General features: G+C 46.1%; 5 protein-coding genes across 6 annotated transcripts; 3 read left to right on the top strand and 2 right to left on the bottom strand.

Annotated features, from left to right (window-relative positions):
- Positions 1-675: 675 nt before the first annotated feature.
- On the bottom strand, positions 676-2945 carry DFL_001960 (uncharacterized protein; the record flags this gene model as incomplete). The annotated part of the gene is made up of 4 exons (XM_067630672.1): positions 676-1261; positions 1332-1884; positions 1943-2064; positions 2434-2945. 4 exons carry the CDS (start codon positions 2943-2945, stop codon positions 676-678), a joined length of 1773 nt encoding a protein of 590 aa, XP_067493293.1.
- A 3453-nt stretch (positions 2946-6398) lies between these two features.
- DFL_001959 (uncharacterized protein) lies at positions 6399-10047 on the top strand (the record flags this gene model as incomplete). Its single annotated transcript, XM_067630670.1, has 13 exons — positions 6399-6441; positions 6570-6576; positions 6668-7364; positions 7433-7470; positions 7547-7788; positions 7857-7938; positions 7996-8132; positions 8186-8270; positions 8351-8483; positions 8549-8845; positions 8911-9093; positions 9160-9377; positions 9441-10047. The coding sequence occupies 13 exons, from the start codon at positions 6399-6401 to the stop codon at positions 10045-10047; spliced, it is 2769 nt and encodes a 922-aa protein (XP_067493292.1).
- A 1004-nt stretch (positions 10048-11051) lies between these two features.
- Positions 11052-13215, top strand: DFL_001958 (uncharacterized protein; the record flags this gene model as incomplete). The annotated part of the gene is made up of 2 exons (XM_067630669.1): positions 11052-11133; positions 11207-13215. The coding sequence occupies 2 exons, from the start codon at positions 11052-11054 to the stop codon at positions 13213-13215; spliced, it is 2091 nt and encodes a 696-aa protein (XP_067493291.1).
- Positions 13216-13819: 604 nt separating this feature from the next.
- On the bottom strand, positions 13820-14748 carry DFL_001957 (uncharacterized protein; the record flags this gene model as incomplete). The annotated part of the gene is made up of 2 exons (XM_067630668.1): positions 13820-14365; positions 14434-14748. The coding sequence occupies 2 exons, from the start codon at positions 14746-14748 to the stop codon at positions 13820-13822; spliced, it is 861 nt and encodes a 286-aa protein (XP_067493290.1).
- Positions 14749-15607: 859 nt separating this feature from the next.
- DFL_001956 (uncharacterized protein) lies at positions 15608-17702 on the top strand (the record flags this gene model as incomplete). 2 transcript variants are annotated; one of them, XM_067630667.1, is made up of 6 exons in its annotated part: positions 15608-15847; positions 15914-16440; positions 16499-17011; positions 17085-17247; positions 17342-17444; positions 17509-17702. In XM_067630667.1, 6 exons carry the CDS (start codon positions 15608-15610, stop codon positions 17700-17702), a joined length of 1740 nt encoding a protein of 579 aa, XP_067493289.1. The 2 variants fall into 2 exon arrangements, with proteins under 2 accessions (XP_067493289.1, XP_067493288.1); XM_067630666.1 differs by having other exon boundaries at positions 17085-17253.
- Between the last annotated feature and the right edge of the window lie 1391 nt (positions 17703-19093).

Genomic DNA, 19093 nt, shown 5'->3' with positions numbered 1-19093 from the left:
GCCTACTAAGAAGCTTTCTCGTGGAATTAAGAACACCATTGTGATAGTTTTGGAGGCCGCGGGTAGCAATCAGGTGCGTATATTAGGGTTTCGCAGAAATCTCTGATCATTGTCGAGAGAGCCATATAGCTGTACATTTTATTTAAAATTGTCAAAGGGGGGGATCTGTGATGTTTATAGAGCCACGGCTACAAAGTAACTGTATCCTGTATGCACTGCCATTATATCGTACATTGTGAGTAGTATTAACGTTAAAGATAACTAACTAACTTACAACATTTAACAACCTCAAGCCAACCGTTTAGGCTCTACAGTACAATATATAGCGCGAGGCATCTCGAATTCATTATGAGTTCTTCAATCGTATATTCCATATGGGCATTTTAGCATACAAATTCCTTCAATCTGTATATTTATAAAAACGGGGCTCCAATCTGTGCCGGGAAGTTTTTTAAAGAAAAACTAGGGCCCGGGTCGATCTCAGCCCTCAAAGAAGTCCGAAACCTGGATGTGTGATATACTTACTGTATTATCATGTCGCATTTGGAGGATTTATGCCGTATTAGGATAGCGGCTAAATGGAAATGACCACAAACGGCAGCACGCTTTCTAAATTAGACTATTAAAGGGGGGGACGATAACACAAATGCCCGTCTCGTGCTTCAGATGAAGGATTTACACAAACGGCGGCCCAGTATCATGAAAGTAGAATGTCTCTTCGTTCCCCATATTCATTCTCAGGCTGTTAAAAAGCGCACCGGCGTTAAACTCCGATGTAGCCCTCAAATCGACTGAAGGACCAGCCTGCCCAGGAAAGAAATTCAAAGACTGGTCATCAAGTAGATTCGGGACGTCAAGAAGCCAGAGCACTTGGTTTTCGTCTAGAGACCCTTGGCTCGGTGAAGGTGCGATAGGTTGATTCATATCCGCTTGAAACCCGGCCTCAGGCTGGAGAAACTCCGTGTTTCCCATCGTATTCGTATTATTAGATGGTGTAGAGTAATGAATGAGTGGTCGAGGTTCTATAGGTGTCATTGAAGACGAGCCATTTGAGTTTGCGGCATTTGTCCTATTAGAAACTGGTTCTACATCGACCCGCTTTCGCTTTCCTAGTGTGCTTGAAGACGATGTGGCGCCGGAGAACCCACGTTTTCTGCACATTAGCTGGAACAAGGCTTGAAGAGCAACTTCGCAAGCCTTCGGTTTACCGGGAAGCCTCAGGGAAAGATGTTCAAGAATCGACCAAGTCGATTGGATATCCCTAAATAGAAGAACCCTTCCATTAAGCAATCCGAAGCTTATTAGGCCCATAAACCAGAGGCTTATCTCACCTATTCGCAGAGTCGAGAGCAGCGCCGCCTTCAAAAGCGGCAAATATGACTACTAAGCCACTCATCCATATCGTTGAAAGCATAACATGCCATAGCATAGGGTGCTCGACCTTCCCCTCCCCCGCTTTATATCGAGAAAGATACCGTTTCGTTAACGATATTATTGCTCTTGCCGACGAAAGACAAGTAAGCATTGCAACCGGATAAGTTTCATTTGTAGACTTTGCCGACAACGCCGGTCGATGCATAAGTAGTAGTAATTCGTGGTATTTGATCTGGAATATGAGTCTGAGTGCTGGTGTGATAACTATCGGCTTCTCGGTTTGGGTTGAGGAGTTCCTCGGACTGTCTAGATCATCGTCGTCACCAAAGACGGCGGCAGTGAAGTCTTGTACTTCGTTTCGCCATTTTAGGATATCGACATGAACGTTTCGGAGGGCTTGCTCTGCATCTGAGGTTCGGTGGAGCATGCACTTATTGCTGATTTCTATCAAGCGGCCCTTGATACCCGAATACTTCGAAAGCAATATTAGCGGTACCAAGCGGTTGTCTTCTACGAAACCATTAGGTTGTGTTTCACTTTTAGAGCTTAAAGAGTGACTGTAACATACGAATATTATTCTCCTCGGCTATTTTCTCTTCCGGCGATTTATGAATTTCATTATTCGGAAGGCAGACATCAACGTCTTCGTCCCGAATTCCCAATGGAAGCCCAAGCGCCTGGCAAAGATATCTGTCCAGATTATAAACCGTCCAAAAGATGCGTCGACGGATCGATACCTCTGTTTCTCCGAACGAAAGACGATATCTGCAGGGGCAGCGGTGGAGACCTAAATCGAAGGCCATCCGTACAATCCAACCGCCTAGCCGTGAGGCCGACCGGAGTTCCATAATCGATATCATGAAAGTTTGAGCACTCAGCATTCCCTGGAGCGAGCTCAAACTATTGTCACCGAGAAGTGGGTGTATACTAGAATTACAATCCTCCAATGACCTGAAAACAAGACAAGAGGGTAGAGGGGTAATAATTGCATCAGCTCCAGGTGTTTGTCTTCTATCGAGGAGCGATATGGATATAATAGAACGGATGCACACCGACTATGGAGTTCGGTGATCAAGCATCTTTCTTAAACAAGCATCTTCCAAAGTTTGGAGTATAGTTTCGGCTTGTAGGAAGGGCAGAAGACAATGCCACCCTCGAATGTAAGTATTCGAAATCAAAGCGACCAAGTCGTCAAAAGATGGCCATGCTACGTCTGCCACACTAGTAACCTCTGCTGTGTGCCAAATGCATCCGCCTGAATCGCCTGCTCGCTCATCCTCGCCAGGAGTAAACCGAAGATTCACTGCTGGCGCAGAAGTAAGATTCTCAGATGTTCCCGCCTTCGCGATGGCGTCGCAGACGGTCCTCAAGAAGTAAATCCCGCTAGAACTACCAGCGAACCTCGACGAACTTCTGATAGATCCCAACTCCTGGGATCGCAACCCTCGACCATGTTCGGATACGGAATGAAAAGCATCGGAAGGACACCGCGCAAACGCGTCACCAACATCGTCGTTTTCCGCGGTTCTTGATGCCGGCGTGTTTTCAAGGGCGGTGTCTGGCAGCGCCATGATGCCGGGCTATGTTAGCAGACTACATGCGTCATGGCCAACGAAAGGGTTCTCGATTGGTTAAGAATAGCGCGATGTCTACTGTGATACAAAAGAACTGGTTAATGTCATGCGACAGGCGCAATGCAATGCAACACAGGCAGGCGCACAAATTCTCGCCAAGGCGGCTGAACTCTAACCCAAACCCATGGCTCAAGAGAGCTCAGTGCGTCTGAATTCTTCCAAACGGCCTGGACAGAACACTATCAATTGAACAGGAAAGGGTGGTCCCATGAAGGATTTCATGGGACTTGCCCCCTAAGGTTTTTTCTCCTTTTTTGCGGGGTCGGATATGCCTGACGGCGCAAGTTGTGGCATAGCAGATTGCAACCAGGTCAACACTTCTTTTGTCTCATCCCAACTTAGCTTTGATATCAAACAATGGACATTGTTAGAGCGAAGTGTCGAACAATCGTCCTTCCACAGCATGATTTTTTTATGTCAAACCTGTTGGATACGAAGATAAAAATTCAAGAGAGGTTCCTAAATATAGAAGCGTCGAAGTACCAGTATTTACATCGATCGGGCGCGCGGTTGTGTGAGTCGTTGGATTTTTAAACAGGCGCGAGACCGGCTTATGCATCTAGACATCACCTCTAATACCCCGTTTTCAGGCCTCGATAGCTCGAAACAGGTTTCCCAAACATCCACGTCTTCTTATGCTATACATTCGAAGTACATACTATAAGGGATCTATGTTATTGGTTGGAACATATAGCCTTCCTCCAGACCCTAGCAACTTTGGAGGAGCCCCTAGTTCCGGAGCGCAAGCGTCGGCCCAATTAGCAGCCGGTTCGAGCAAGGTTCGGAAATACCTGAGGGAGCTGAAAGACGGTTTCGGGGTCTCACTTTCTTTAAAGTGGTCAGGAAAATATGTGATATCGCTGGAAGGTCACAAAAGTCGCAAGACACCTGGACAACACACCCTCTCGCTCGGGATCTCGAGAAAATGCTTCATGCGAGCTGCAAGGATTGCGTACACATATGGACGGCATAAGGGTTGAACCGTCATATCCGTTTGCAGGGGTGCATTCCGAATATCCACTCTGAATTTTTCCAAATACGGACCACAGACGTCTCTGAACAAGAAGCCGCCATGTCGTTTAAGTGGAAAGGCACAGGAGGATGCAGGAAGACATGTCCGCCGCTTACTAGAGCCGAGGTTTCCGGTGTACCTTCGTGTGATTCCTCTTTCTATGCGAGAGAAAGGTAAGTACATGCGATAGAGACCGTACCGCGGGATTATTCAACCAATGTCAGATCCTGTTTCCAACAGAGCTGTCAGGATAATGACTTGGAAGATGATCGGTCGGTTGTAATGTATATGCCTAGAATGGAGAATTCAAAGTCAAACTTACAGGCGTGGTTGCTTCTTTGATGGTGGGCACATGGCCGTAGTGTCTATAAATGTCGTCTAATTAGCTTGGGTGAGCTAGCGAGTATTGTGGGAGTTTGCAACGTGCATGACTGGGATGATTGAAGGCAGCCAACCAAACCCGCAATTTCCAACCTCTTTTTACCAGAATACGATTTGACACAAGCAGCAAAAATCATAAGAATCTTTTCAACCTATTTAATTAAGAAAGTCAAATACTTCAGAGTCGCATGGCTTTGTGTATGAGTATAACATTGTCGGTTGCATTTTGTGTCGTCTGTAATTGAGCTGCGCTTCTCACGCCTGGATCGCGAATGCCTGTTACGTTATCAAATTATCGGCCTTATCCAGCGCCAACTTTTTCGAGGCTGCAGGTTCCCAAATTAAAACCTCTTTGAGACAACCCTACCACGAACAACGTCCCAATGCCTAATAAATATTTGACTCGATGTCTCGGCATCGGAGACAAAACCGATGCGACAAAAACCGGTTCAACGGCCGACATGAATTTCCTGGCAATGGGCTGGTTGAAATCATTTCGTTCAGAATAATCGCATGCAAGCCTCGCTAAAACTAGCCAAACCTGGACCCTTGTGAACGACTAACAGGGTTTCATAGTTGGCGGGGCGGTACAGCTTCGTATTTGGCCATGACCCAGCGCCCACCGATCCCGGCATTCTGGTTCAACTTATCCCCTCAGTTTCATTGCTGTGGTCTCGACTGGTCGTCTTCCCCCTCTCGTTCCTTTTTTGCATTCGATTTTTCATTTCTTTCTCGGAATCTGACGGGGGTATTTTTACCCAATCATGTACTTGATTCGAGGGGCACAGAACGTACATCCAAAATTACAATACGACATCACCATATGAGGTACTTGTCAGTCTACGATAGACAAGGAAGTCTAGAGTGTGCAATCGAATTGGGAAGAATATGGTCCCATTCAAGCTTAGCTTTGAAAATAGAGGCACCCTTTTTAGACTGCTGTCTAGCACCCTGGAAAAATGAAGCTTAAGTCCTACAAATGAAGTATCCTAAATGGAATATCATGTCCCCGTATAGCTTATTGTCGACATATCGTCTGATGCTGCATTGACATTTTTCCCCTTAGGCTAGCTGCCAGTCGCCCACCACCTCGCGAGCTCGCAGGCATCGCATGGGCAACCCCAATGGAATCTACAAACGCCAAGTCTCCAATTGTAATTCCACCCCGAGTAGGGAGATATGGTCAATGTCACCCAGTCAGCGGCTATTACCGCTCTCTCGGGTCACGTTCAGGCAACTTTTAACTAGTCGAATGGTCTAGTACAACAAGAACCCAAGGTGAGATTGTTAGGCCAAATTGATAAGCCCTAGAAGGTAAGATCACTAAAGTGAAGAACGAAAAACTACACTAGATAACTCTCCATTATCTCCTTTTTTTTCCTTTTTTTTTTCCCGCTTCCTCGATTTTCAATTGCTTTGCCACGGCTACCGTAATACTGCGTCTCTGCCATATTTTGGCATGCAGATTAATGGTCAAGCCACTCCATTGCAGAACAAGAATGTGAATATTGACTGTCCTGAACCGTGATACTATCATGTGTAGGTGCGGCTTAGCTGTATTACAGGCGGTATAACGTCTATTTTTTGCTTCTCACGCCGTGGGTATTTCTCTAACTGACGCTTTGGACGCATGTCATCCCCATGATCGTTCGTGCAGGCGGGTCAGGGTTATATTTATTACAAACATTACTTACGCTCAAGGCGTAGGCGTGCTAGTGTGGGATGGGAGGTGACCTGGGCGGGATTGCGCAGGCAGTAGGTAAAGGAAAAGCCAACATCTTTGGTTAAAAATGGACGGGTGCCTGTTAACCCATCCGCTCTGGAATTCTAAAGACCCTGTCGAGAAACATACAACTGTGTCTCTCTTCGTTCCTCTCTTCTCTATCTCTTTAAGTTAATTTTTTTTCTATTCTCTTGTAGTCATAACTTTTTTCTGTCTAGCCTTCTTTTTTTTCCACGTTAGATTTTATAACATTTTATTTCTCGATATGAACAAAATGTCTTCCATGCTAGCTCCATACAATCCTGCTATGAGACTGGGTAAGTTATAACATAATACCGTGTTACCTAAAGAACGTTCCTTCAAGCTCTGATTAGAGCTCCAACAATATGACGGGCTTGCTTTCCGAAAGTGTACATGTGCTGATTTTTCCATTTCTACCTCTAAGGCCAAGGGTACTATATTTCCCTACTCGGACTTTAACGATTTACTTCATAGCTAAAGTAATTGCTTTACATACTAATACTATTTTCACAATACTTCCAGATACAACTCCTTCACCCAGCAAATATGCATCGATGGCGCCGTTATCATCGACCCGAAAAAAGCAGAAGACGGACTCAAACGTGGAGGAGTTACCATGAAGGACATCACCACGGCCATGCGTCCTCCAGACAACGGACGAACAGGCGTGACTGGCAGATCCGATACACCAGTTCCTGGCCTTAAACGGTACATCAAATCTCATGCTGGATCAGAGGCGTCGAGCAGCAGTTCTCTAAATATAATCCGTATGAAAAGCCCGCCTCCAATTATGCAAACTGTTGGCGGCAGCAGTCTTTCACAATCGATTCTGGACGGGTATACTAGGCCCACCCTCTCCTCAGGGTCACTGGGTGACCTGACGGAGTCGGCGCCCCTTTCACCACCCGGTTCTTGGAAAGATAGGGAGAGGAATAGTCGGTCACCTTTTTCTGAAAGTTCGATTTCTTCTATGGAGTCGAGGAGAAGAAAGGGGAAGGGTGTCATTGCTGGGTCTACTCCCACTTCTAGCTCTATTAATAGTCCAGCTTCGATGTCCATGGCTTCGAAGAGAAGAGGATCTTCGCCGACTTCTTCGATGTACTCGACACAAGATGAAAGCGACTCGAACTTTGGGCTTGCTAAATTGAGGATACGGCACGGCGAGCCTGTGGCTCGAAGAGACTGGGGCTCTGCGAGTGATGGCTCAGTGCCTGGGCAGGTGGGTTAATCGCGGTTTTATTTCCTTTTCGGTAGAGTAATAGGCTGACGGTTCTTCGAACGATATAGGACGTTCGGTTTGTAGCTCGATTTGTGAACAACTTAAGGTATAGTAATATATCCTTACGGGTCTATCCTATATACTTTTTGCTTGTCTAACTTAACTTTTATCTATTCACACAGCGATATAACAGAAGATATGAACATTTCCGCTGCCAGAACAATCAAACGAGGCCGAATCGACGGTCTAGGCGGCGACTCCTTTATCGACGTTGAGAAGTTCAAGCAGGCCGATCTTAACTTCTACATTCGCGTGCGAGTCACCAATCACAAGATCGATGTCAAAGACGCCTTGCAGTTTAATCCCGACTGGGTTATTATCGACCACGAGTTCACAGAATGCTTTGGTGATACTTTTATTTCTGGTGCGTGCATATGCTGTTCGAATATTTCAAAACTTGGGGAAGGTATTGACGGGGCCTGTGGTGTCTAGGTTTCATTGATGGCGGAGAGTTTAATGCTTTACTTAGTATACGAGTTCTTAATAAGACGAAGGTTAAGGATATAGAAGCTGGGTGGGTTTTTTCGTTCCTACCAAAGTCTTCCGTTGGGGTACTAACACTTCCGGCCAGTGTGAAATCTGCTTTTGGGAACAGTCTTTTTACTTTAGACAGTCTCGGGAAAGAAGAATGGGAAAGAAGAGATATAGATAACAGCTGTGAAATTAACGTTTCCGCAATATGGTCGGGAGGCGGGCGCATAAAGTCAAGTTAGTCGCCACCTATTCCTTTTACATATCAAGAGCTCATATTTTTTCTATAGGCGAGAAGCAATGGCCGATACATTCCTTGATGGAAGCCGCTGCGAATTTTCCTGATCTTGTGGCCAGTGAGCCACATCGAACATAGTACGGACATATACCAACAACCCGCGGTTGCATGCGCAATAGGAAAAGAAATCGCTGACGGGGTGTTTAATTCTGGGTAGTGCTATACTTACCTCATACCCTTACTTACGGAGCTTCTACAAAAACGGAGAGCTCCTGATACCTCTTGCGCCATACGGCTATGCGACCCAACGAACCAAAGCTCTACTCGATGCGTATCTTGACTACAAAAGTGTACGGCTATCCCTACCCCCCGGATTATCTGGTAGTACCTCTACTAAAACACATAAACACAACAGTTAAGACAAAGATTAGATGAAGATATCGCCGACCTCCAAAACGGAGACAAAGTTTTCCAATCGAAAGAATATTTCCGACATCCAAGTGTACAACTCCGCCGAGATATCGCCTCTGCGGAGGATGATTCCAAATTCGCGCCTACTATCGGGGAACTCGATCAAGCTATCAAAGCGGCAACTTTCCAGATGAAGAGTATTATGGAAGAAGTGAATGTTCTTGTTAAGGCCCCTGAAGCGGCAATGGAGGGGGGGAAGACTACATTCCAACATCCTGATGTCTTTAGAAGTCGACTACCGGTACGAAATACAACTTACACCGAGTAAAAGTTTCCGGGCAGTGACTGATGGTTCCCTCTTGTTAGAAACTATTACCTAAAGTGACGAAAGATATCGTCGCCCGATCCGCAGTTGTCGTTCAGTCCGACGAATCCGAGCTCTACCTAGTTTCGAGTGGAGGGAGTAAAGCTAATATGATGAGTGGCAAGTTTGTCCCTCGGACTGAAGAGGCAGAGAACTACCACTATGCTAGGAGCTATAGCTTTGTGGTGCGTATTATCACACAGATCCTCTTCGCTTGGATGACTGAGGCTAAGGTATTCGTGCGCGTGTAGAAGGACACGGTTCAGGAATCCAGTCACATTGCCAAGAGAATCCGTAACGAAACCCAGGACCAGCTACCACCGAGAATATTCACGGGGATTAGACAATTAGTTGCCGTCACAGACGCCTTTACGGACCCGAGCTTGAGGTTTAGGATTTATAGTACCAGCGAGACTGCGAAGGGGTTCGATTGTTGTTTCCACGATTGGTCTATTAGACAGATAACAAGGTAAGATCATTATATCCTGTCTAAACTAATGGAATACTCATGAGCTAATACATGAGTATATAGTGGTACATTCGACGTCCTTGCGGTAAACCGTTCCGATCTAAACTTCCTAACCGGCTCCGTCGAAGGCCGTGGTGTCCGAGAATGGTCTATAAAATTCTCGAGAATGTTCAGAAGGGCTCCAGAGATTGTCATCTGGCTCACAGGAGTGGATATCAACAAAACACCGGAACCAACCGTTGATCTCGAAGTTCGTGCTATTACTACAAAGGGGTTTAGAATCCTACCAAAGATACCTAATCCGGAGACATGGGTTTCCTTCTCCTGGTTGGCATATAATCCAGATGCCGGGGGTATCATTAGTGGGTTTCTAGAGTTCGGTAGTAGGAAGCATGATTATGGGGATAGTGGGAGGGTAGAATTCCCACCTGGGACGTTTAGCCAGAGACCAAGGGTGCTAGCGGCATTACATGGATTCGCATTGTTTCCCATGACGGAAGACGAACAATCGGATATGAAAACTAATACGAAGGGAGTGGCAGATGCTATCGCGAAGGGTGAAATAGAGCTAGAGATTGGGAAAACTACGATGGACGGGTTTAATTGGGGGTTTAGAGCGGCTGTGCCGAAAGGGTGTAAGGTTGTCATGCAGTGGTTGGCAGTGGCTTGACTTGACCAACTCGATACTTTCACACCTTGGATTTTTTTTAGGGACGTTTATTTTAGCTATATACGACAGTTATGAACAACAACGGGACGGACCGGCATACATAGAATGTGATATTAAATTAAAAAGTATATATTAAGGTATTGCAATGGGCTTTTTCTTCCCGTATTATCAGTTTTGTTACCTGTAAATATTGAATTCTAATAGCAGCTAGTATAGTGTCTAGGTAATTCCGTGTATTTTGTTTTTCTTCCATCGTTTCGCTAGAGATAGATCTAGTAGTTTCCATGAGAAGAGTCATGAATGCACTTGTGTTTTACACGTCCTTTGGTTCGCGGAATGTTATCTGTGCGAGCAAGGCTAGGCTGTTGGATTTTATGTGTTGCAGGCAGCTTTGAAGCCAAGCGAGCTTATAAGGATCACCCCGCCGCGAGGCTCTTTAAACTGATTCGATTCCTGCAGCATACCTGCAGTCGATTGCATTGGATGACTTTTGCTGGATAGACATAAATCCTTCTGTATATATCGCCGCTAACTAAACTTCAGCCTTTCCCCGACCCGGCTACTAGTCAAGCATGCACGGGCTTAGTATAGTGGCGATAGTGGGGAGAGCAGGGGGGTGGTACTTTGTACTTGTTATCTTTGGTGGGGCACAGCTTGAAGTTTGCTGTAGAAATTTCGATGGGCTTCCATCGAAACTCAAAGAAAGAAAATGGGAGCAACACCACCACCACGAAATTTTCACCGCGTTCATTCATAAATTCTGTTCTCCTCCTCTCCGATCTATTTCTTCTTTCCTCCTCTTCTCTCCAATCCACTCGCCTGCATCTCCTCATCATCAACTTCCTTACTTTCATCTTCATCATCTTGATATTACTCTCTCAAAGAACCTCTCTTTTTCTTCTCTGCGTGTGTGAGCTTTTGCTGTCGAAGAACATACCTGCTATATTATACCCCTCTTTAGATACCGTGTTACCCCCCTCCTACCCACACATTAACCTCCCAAGATGTCGGAAACCTTTGAATTCCAGGCTGAGATCTCTCAGTTGCTCGGGCTCATCATTAACACCGTCTATTCTAACAAAGAGAGTAAGTTCCGTTCCTCTTCTGCTCGCTTTTCTCTAGATTACACGTAACAACAAATACTAACGGTCTGGTACAGTCTTCCTAAGGGAACTCATCTCCAACGCCTCCGATGCCCTTGACAAGATTAGATACACAGCTTTGTCGGACCCCTCCGTCCTTGATTCGGAGAAGGACCTCAAGATCTCCATCATTCCAGACAAGGAGGCCAAGACATTAACCCTCATCGATACCGGTATGGGTATGACCAAGGCTGATCTCATCAACAATCTTGGTACAATCGCCAGATCCGGTACCAAGCAGTTCATGGAAGCTCTCTCTGCCGGAGCTGATGTTTCCATGATCGGTCAATTCGGTGTTGGTTTCTACTCTGCTTACCTCGTTGCCGACAAGGTCGTTGTCCACTCGAAACACAATGACGATGAGCAATACGTCTGGGAATCCAGCGCTGGTGGCTCCTTCACCGTCACCCTTGATGAGGGTCCAAAGCTCGGTCGTGGTACCAAGATCGTTCTCCACATCAAGGAGGACCAGCTCGACTACCTCAACGAGGCCCGTATCAAGGAGGTCGTCAAGAAGCACAGCGAGTTCATCTCCTACCCCATCTACCTCCACGTCAGCAAGGAGGTTGAGACCGAAGTCCCAGATGAGGAAGCCGAGACCGTCGAGGAGGGTGATGAGAAGAAGCCCAAGATCGAGGAGGTCGATGATGACGAAGAAGAGAAGAAGGCCAAGACCAAGAAGGTCAAGGAGACCAAGGTTGAAGAGGAGGAGCTCAACAAGACCAAGCCAATTTGGACCAGAAATCCTACCGAAATCACCACTGAGGAGTACGCTTCCTTCTACAAGAGCTTGTCCAACGACTGGGAAGATCATCTTGCTGTCAAGCACTTCTCCGTCGAGGGTCAACTCGAATTCCGTGCCATCCTCTTCGTTCCAAAGCGTGCTCCTTTCGATCTCTTCGAGACCAAGCGCACTAAGAACAACATCAAGTTGTACGTCCGACGTGTCTTCATCACCGACGACTGCACCGACATCATCCCGGAATGGCTCGGATTCATCAAGGGTGTCGTCGACTCCGAGGATCTCCCACTCAACTTGTCTCGTGAGACCCTCCAGCAGAACAAGATCATGAAGGTCATCAAGAAGAACATCATCAAGAAGACTCTCGAGATGTTCAACGAAATCGCCGAGGACCGTGAGCAATTCGACAAGTTCTACACCGCCTTCAGCAAGAACATCAAGTTGGGTATCCACGAGGACTCCCAGAACAGGAACCTCCTCGCCAAGCTCCTCCGATTCAACTCCACCAAGTCTGGTGATGAGCTTACCTCCCTTACCGACTACGTCACTCGCATGCCCGAGCACCAGAAGAACATGTACTACATCACCGGCGAGTCCCTCAAGGCCGTCCAGAAGTCTCCCTTCTTGGATGCCCTCAAGGCTAAGAACTTCGAAGTTCTCATGCTCGTTGACCCAATTGATGAGTATGCCATGACACAGCTCAAGGAATTCGACGGCAAGAAGTTGGTCGATATCACCAAGGACTTCGAGCTCGAGGAGACCGAAGAGGAGAAGAAGCAACGCGAGGAGGAAGTTAAGGAGTACGAATCTCTTGCCAAGTCCCTCAAGGAGGTCTTGGGCGATAAGGTCGAGAAGGTTGTTGTCAGCCACAAGCTCGTCGACTCCCCATGTGCCATCCGTACCGGCCAATTCGGTTGGTCCGCCAACATGGAGCGTATCATGAAGTCTCAAGCCCTCCGTGATACTTCCATGAGCTCCTACATGGCCTCCAAGAAGACCTTCGAGATCTCCCCCAAGTCTCCAATCATCAAGGCTCTCAAGGCCAAGGTTGAGGATGAGGGTGCCTCTCGCTCCGTCTCCGATCTTACCACCTTGTTGTACGAGACCGCTCTCTTGACTTCCGGATTCTCTCTCGAGGAGCCGTCCAGCTTCGCCCAACGCATCAACAGACTCGTTTCTTTGGGTCTCCAGATCGACGAGGCTGAGCCAGTTGCTGAGGACGAGAAGGAAGCCGAGAAGGCCGCCACCGAGACCGTCGAGTCCAGCATGGAGGAGGTCGACTAAGCTTGACGTCTTTTGATATTTGTCTTTTTCTCTCTTTCTTATCTCTTAATGATTCATGGGCTCCCCTCTTTTTCCCTTTATGTTCGTTTCTTTAGACGTTCTGACTTTTTTCCCATTTTAATTTGCTTGCTATCATAATTCTTTTCACAATGGCGAACGGGGGAAAAAAGTGACCATCCTTTTTCTCGGATATTTCCTTTCTTACTATTGCTTTTCGGACACTGTTCTTGTTTCTGACCCGGTCATGTCTGACATCGTTGGGATGACAGGAGGCGGAGGATAAATTGTTGTCTTCTTTCTTTCTGATCGTCTGTAAATGCAACGTGTAATCTAGACGAAAACTTTAGCACTGATAAATGGAATGCTTGTTTTCAGACCATACAACCGGTTCCTTTGAATTGAATAGTAAAATTAACATTAATCGTATATAATGTACAACCACCCGTGATGGTGGACGAATCTTCAATCGCTAATGAGCTCCAAACATATCCTACAAGGCCATTATGCTCAGAAGAGTAACCAACAAAAAACACGTTGACGCCAGTGACACCTGTGTAAACTCACTCGTACATCATGAGATATAACGATCAATTCCCCACCACGGTCATGATTCCGTCATTTCTTCGTCGGCACCCATATCTAGTATCTCCTTGACACCCTGAGCCGCTTCATCGACAACGCTCAGTCGTTTCTCCAGTGTCGCAATTAGCTGTTTTATCTCTGCTTGCTGCTCCTCCCGCCGTTTTATCAATGTATCTATTGAAGACTGCTGTGCTTGTTTCAAGGACTCGAGTCTAGCGGATTGTAGCTGGAGGATAGGATATAGGTGCGACATGTAGAGGTCTTCGGGTGTAAAGTTGTGTATTGGCAATGGCGGAGGAACACTCGACGTATTCGCATCCTCTTCTGGTTTCTTGGTTCCTTCTTCTGTTGAAGTTGCTTCTGCAGATTTCTCTTCTGACTGGGGTTTATCGGCTTCCTTTTCTTTGCCTATGGGTGTAGGTTTTGGAGGAGGGTCCATGGGTAGTGGAGGTTGTGGGTTTTCTTCCAAGAATCGAGCTTTACGAGTTTGAGCCTCGGATATTAGGATGTCAAGGTTGTCGAGTGAAGCTAGGAGCTTTCTGGAGGATATTATATCTTGGAAGTTTTTCTATATTTTCACTATATTAGCACTTCCTGTCAAGAACACTGGTACCGGATGATCATCAAATCGCATACCCTAACATTCAACTCATATATCTCGCAAAACTTTTTCCTAACCTCCTTCATCTGCTCCGGACGTCTAGCCGTAGGTGTAGGAAAACATTTATTCCATGCTTCCGGTGTTATACCGGATAATGACGACTTTAACGATTTCTCGAAGACCTTGTCGAGGAGCGGGGATCGGATACGTTTGTGTACTGTGATGGGGGCTTCTGATTCTTCGGGTATGGTTCTAGTCGGAATTTTAGCCGATGGAGGTGGGGGTGGAGGTGGCATTTCTTCGGCCTTTGTACGGTCCTTGTCTACAGAACGGCCGGTGGTTCGCGTCATCGCGAGTGGGTGATAAAGATGAAGCCTTGTGGATGTGAAACTATGGAAGACGCGCGTTTGTTTGTTGGGCATAGCTATGGGGGCGGCTGTGCGCTTAAAGAAGTGTGGCGGCTAACCAAAAAAAACAGGGTACAAAAACTCCCCCGAGAGTTTTTTTTTCTTTCATTCTTTCTTTCTCTTCTTCTCACAACCAACTCCGACAGCGTTGGGTGTTCATCACCTACAACTCTACCATTGTGGGATCCCTTTGTGGATCTCATGCCATAGCTGTTTTTATATACTATTTTGTGTATGAATTTTCGGAGGAGATTGAAAAGAGAAAACCCATGAGCTGGGCGCCCGAGTTTGATTTTTCTTTGGCGGGGAGGTTCTCGTTTTGAGAGCTCCTTTTGCTGTTTTTTTCAAGCTGAAAATTTGGGAATCAGCAGCGGTTACATGCATTTTAAATGGACTGTTGATATTTGTAGATGTGATCTCGTAGATATGATTACGATCGTAACCGTGATTGCAGCCGTGATATTGAGACTCTGTCGATGCATATGTCTACACTCTAGACTACACCAGCCACGACTGAGATAAAGACATTGTGGCTGTGGTGGCAACAACGCGATGAGGCCCTGTTAAATGGGTTTGTCGCGTCTTCCAACAAGCTCTGTTGTCCGGCTCCCATTTTATAAAGCTTTCCACCGTCGCCATTGACACGGACAGATACTCGCAATCCTTTTCGCTTTCCCATTCCCTCACGGTCCGGCGCAACCAACGAACAACCTATCCACCGACCGGGAGCCGAAAAGTATTACCCGTACATCGCCATAACCATCGTTATCATCGTCAGGCAGTCTTCTTCATCGCCACCGCCATGCCAGACCAGGAAACCTTTGAAAATATCTATAAGGATCTCTCGAAGGAGAGTGGGAGATGTCGTTTCGCAAAGGGTGGTATGGGATGGAAGCCCGCTGGCGGCTCGACCTGGACCTTGAACAGTAATGAGTTTCAAGGAGCGACGTGCCACTGGTCTCGAGCCGCGAGGGGGTATGAATGCAAGATTTATCTGAAGTTGAAGAATGAGATTATGCAGCTTGATGGGTTTGAGCAAACGGTTGGTATCTTCCCAAGCTACTTTTGATGGAAGGAGAGATGCTGATGGGTTGGATGTGAAATTTAGGACTTCGACCGTCTGAAGGACATTCTCAAACACTCGTACAATGCCGTTCTCGAAAATAGGGAGCATTCGTTGAAAGGTTGGAATTGGGGCAAAGCTGAATTTCACAAGAAGGAACTGTTCTTCAACGTCAACAACAAACCGGCCTTCGAAATTCCATTCGATGAGATCTCGAACTCGAATCTGGCTGGCAAGGCTGAAGTTGCGATTGAATTCGCAGACAAGTCTGACTTGGAAGCCAATGCCAGCGGGAAGAAGAACAAGAAGGTTTTCGCCGGCGTTGATCAGTTGATGGAGATGAGGTTCTATATTCCGGGAATGCCAGAGAAGGGAGATGGTGATGATGAGGATAACGATTCTAAGGCTGGATCCGAGGGAGAGGCCGACGACGATGGTGAAGGAAAGAAGAAGAAGGAAGCAAGGACGGCTGCTGAGGTGTTTTATGATACCTTGGTTACAAAGGCGGATATCGGCGATGTAGCCGGAGATTCCTTTGCCATCTTTCCATCTATTCTTTTCCTTACTCCTCGGTATGATTTTGACATCTTATTTTTACATGCGAGAGCTTGAACTGACAATTTTCATTAGTGGCCGTTACGATGTCGACATGTACGAGGCATCCTTCCGCCTCCGTGGCAAGACATATGACTACAAAATCCCCTACGAAAACGTCAAGAAATTCTTCCTCCTCCCGAAACCCGGTGATATGCATCATCTCCTCGTCCTAGGTCTCGAACCCGCTCTCCAACAGGGTCAAACCAAATATCCATTCCTAGTTCTCCAATTCCAACAGGACGAAGAGCTCACCTGCGACCTAAACATCAGCGAAGCGGATCTCCAAAATAAATTCCAAAACCGCCTCCAAATGCACTATGAAAACTCAGCACATCTTGTCCTTTCGTCGATATTTAAGGGCGTCACCGGGAAGAAGATGACTACTCCTTCGAAAGATTTCACTTCGTATAACCAACAGTATGGCGTCAAGTGCTCATTGAAAGCGAATGAGGGCAATCTCTTCTTTCTTGATAAGGCGCTTCTTTTTGTGCCCAAACCGGCTATCTACGTTAGTTTTGACAATGTGCAGTTTGTTACTCTTAGTCGGTAAGTATCCCCTTATAGTATCTACTGGAGATTAGGGAAATTAATGAAGACGTTTTTTTTTTTTTTTTTGCAGATTGGGTGGTCAGGTGTCCGCGTCGCGTACATTCGATGTTACTGTCAAGATGAACTCCGGCAGCGAACACCAATTCAACAACATCAACCGAGAGGAGCAGGCTTCGCTCGAAAACTTTTTCAAGGCTAGAGGGGTTAAGATCAAGAATGATCTCGTGGAGGACGTACGTGTATCTGATCACTATCCCAACCCCTATAAATCGACTTTTGCAAGTTGCTTTTTGTTATGGGGTTAATAACTAATTGGTGGGGTTACAGACGAGCTTGCTCCGGACCGCTTTGGACGATGAAATGGGTGACGACGACGACATGGAAGTCTCTCGCGTTGACAGAGGTAGTGCCGATGAAGACGATGAGAGCGGTATGTTCCTTCCCTCCTACATCTTAACTTCTTATAACCTCCCTTTCTAACATTTAAAACACAGTCGATGAGGATTTCGAAGCTGAATCGGAAAGTGATGTTGCTGAGGAATACGACTCGAACCACGAAAGCAGTGGCAGCGGGTCTGATGACGATGCCGGTGGAGATGACGATGACGACGATGATATGGAAGTCGATGAAGAAAGTGAGGAGGAAGATCAGAGACCGGCCAAGAAGAAGGCGAAGACGACCAAGTAAATTTGACTCCAAAAGTTATTTCTTTCTGGTCTTGCGTTACGCTTTGTTTCTCGATGATATAACCGATTTTTTATTTCTTGGTTGCTTCTCCTGCTTTACGGATACTTAGATGTGAAGTTTAATTGAGAATGGATCTGGTTGATACGGTTCAATCAGGATGTTTTGATGATGATAAAGCCTCACAGCAGTAAAGCTATTCTAACGGGTCCATAAGACGTCTCCATGACCCAAGAAAGCCTGAAAACTACACCGAATTCCCTACGTTAGTCTGTCCATGCATAAGAATCGTCTTACTAGATAGTTGCTAAGGTAGACTGTTGAATAAATACGGTCCTCATATCAATCCTGGTATGTGTAGATGTCTACGTAGAGACCCTCACAAATGTACCTCCGTACACCCAGGCCTAGGCTACTTAATATCCTCGCTATGTTCGTATACTTTTATATTGAGTCTCAATTTAAGGCCGACTTTTGTCTGGTAGCCGGCACAGAAATCGCACCCTTCCTTCCTACGGTACACATCGATCACCTACGACGAGACTTGAAATTCATGTGTGCACATCCCGTGCGTCCTACGAAACCGTTTACGTGGTCGGAATCGACTATTCCCAGATCTCGAGAATATTCCCTAAAGTCAATCTTACAAAAAAATTTTCTTTTGTTTTTTTCCCAAAAAAACTATAATCTATTCCAAGCTTTCAAATTAATCACAAAGGCAGTCTAGCGGCCTAGAACCATAGGATATACCAATTTTAAAATTACCAAATCCATGAATCCAGTTGTCTGAACCTTTCGACAACTCCCTAGACATTTCCATAGCCGTCCACGTGACAAATTTGGACTTCAAATCCTTGGGGAAGCTACGTCAAAATTTAAAGTCTTTGGCTAAGCGAGGAAAATCAAAAGGTTCATTCCGCGTGATGATTTTGAGGTTTGGAATTGCTTTATAGTGCTGGCGGCTGGCCTCGAGACTAGTGAATACGGTACCCTTTGGGTTCAGATTTGCAAAACTTGCTTGGCGAAGAATTCAAAGGGTTGGCTATAATATTCCTTCTCTTTATGATATCAGGTACTATCATTTAGAGCATTAGCTATTGTTACCAGCTAGGCCTGATATAGCTACCGATATCTTCGACGGAGCTCAAGCTCGTACCCCGCATTTTCGTTGATTGCATGCCCACTTACTTAGTAACTCGTACGAAAGTTCAATCTCGGAATTAATTTAACTCTTCGTTGCCATGTGCGTTTGTAGACCCACAGATATGACGACATGGCTTTCACCATCCGGGCCCGGTTATCTCCGTTAGAGCTATCCTGTGGTATGATGCATTGTCGATCGTTAGTTTTGGTTCAGCTAGGTTGCAACTAACTGGCTGGAGAGGTGGTTTTAT

The sequence above is a fragment of the Arthrobotrys flagrans genome (genome assembly GCF_004000055.1).
Source record: "Arthrobotrys flagrans strain CBS H-5679 chromosome Unknown unitig_3, whole genome shotgun sequence".
NCBI lineage: Eukaryota > Fungi > Ascomycota > Orbiliomycetes > Orbiliales > Orbiliaceae > Arthrobotrys > Arthrobotrys flagrans.
Note: the sequence above shows the minus strand (reverse complement) of the source record. Positions and strands in the feature narration are given on the sequence as shown.